This window comes from Choloepus didactylus, chromosome 6, assembly GCF_015220235.1.
Source record: "Choloepus didactylus isolate mChoDid1 chromosome 6, mChoDid1.pri, whole genome shotgun sequence".
Classification (NCBI taxonomy): Eukaryota; Metazoa; Chordata; class Mammalia; order Pilosa; family Megalonychidae; genus Choloepus; species Choloepus didactylus.
The window spans coordinates 74,832,772-74,834,157 of record NC_051312.1 but is presented as its reverse complement, the minus strand read 5'-3'; the positions used below and the strand labels follow the sequence as shown (position 1 = coordinate 74,834,157).

Here is a 1,386-nt window from a genome sequence, read left to right as displayed (position 1 = left end):
CAAATATTTTTGCCTCAATGTCCTATATTGGTGAATTCACATTTATTTTTCACTGAAAATTTTCTTGAGAAGATGCAATGCAATGAAATCTGCGAATCTACAATGCTATGAATATAAACTGAAATTACTTAGTATTGTGTCCTTTCCTCTGCAGGAGAGATCCTCAATATATGGTGTTTATTATTAAATCAGTTTGTTCAGGATCACAAATGAGTTCTAGCTGTCAGTTTTCTCAGGCCTCTTTAACCTCCTTGTTCCTGAGACTATAGATGAGAGGGGTTCAACATGGGGATCACCACCGTGTAAATCACAGACACCACCTTGTTCTGATCATTTGAGTAGCTGGATTTGGGTATCACATAAATGAATGCAATGGTCCCATAGAACAGAGTGACTGCATGTGAGGTGGGAGGTGCAGGTAGAGGTGGGTGCAGGTAGGAGAAAGCCTTTTGCTGCCCCGCTGTGGAGTGCATTTTCAGAATTGAGAAAAGAATGTAGACATAAGAGAGAGCTATGATAAACATAGTGACCACAATGATGGAACCAGAAGAGATGGCTGGAATTATTTCAGAAGTAAAGTCATGAGAACAAGAAAGTTTCAGAAGTGGTGAATAGTCACAGAAAAGTGATTGACTTTATTTGGCCCACAAAAGGACAGACTGAATAAACAGCCAGTAAATGTCCAAGCATTCACACACCCACCAAGGTAGGATGCTCCCACTAAGAGGATACAGATTTTCGGGGACATGTGGGAGGAATAGAGTAAGGGTGACCAGATGGCCACATAGCGATCATAGGCCATGGCAGCCAAGAGGAAGCACTCAGCTGTCCCAAATGTGACCACAGAACAGAGCTGAGCTTCACAGCCAGTGACAGGGAGAGAGGTTCTTTCCTTGAGGAAGCTCAAGAGCATGACAGGTGTGACCGATGAGGAGTAACCCATGTCTACAAAGGCCAAATGGCAAAGGAAAAGGTACATTGGGGTGTGAAGCTGGGGGCTGCTTCGAATTAATACAATTATGCTGACATTACCCATTAAGGTGATAACATAGATTCCTAGAAATACAATAAATAAAATGGCACAAACTGTAGTATCCTCTGTTAAACCCAAAATAATGAACTCTGTCACAGCTGTGTAGTTGTCAGTCCCCATGTATATTGGAATGGTGCCCACTGAAAGCAAAACAAGTGAATATTAGAATGGAGGAAAATACTACAACTTGTATACTTATTTCTACAAGACCTATATAATAAAAATTACAACATATACACTTATATGGAAATTTTTTGTTTCACAAAATGCTTTCTCATACAATACCTCATGTAAGACTTGAGAATACAAAGTTCATTGACATCAGGCCAGGAATACTCAGAAAAGCCTTTTAA

General features: G+C 40.2%; 1 protein-coding gene across 1 annotated transcript; it reads right to left on the bottom strand.

The window, feature by feature from the left end:
• Positions 1 to 232: 232 nt before the first annotated feature.
• On the bottom strand, positions 233 to 1,153 carry LOC119537576 (olfactory receptor 5P3-like). Its single transcript, XM_037840096.1, is given in 3 exon segments — positions 233 to 277; positions 279 to 625; positions 628 to 1,153. Coding segments are annotated over 3 exon segments (918 nt in total).
• Positions 1,154 to 1,386: the final 233 nt, after the last annotated feature.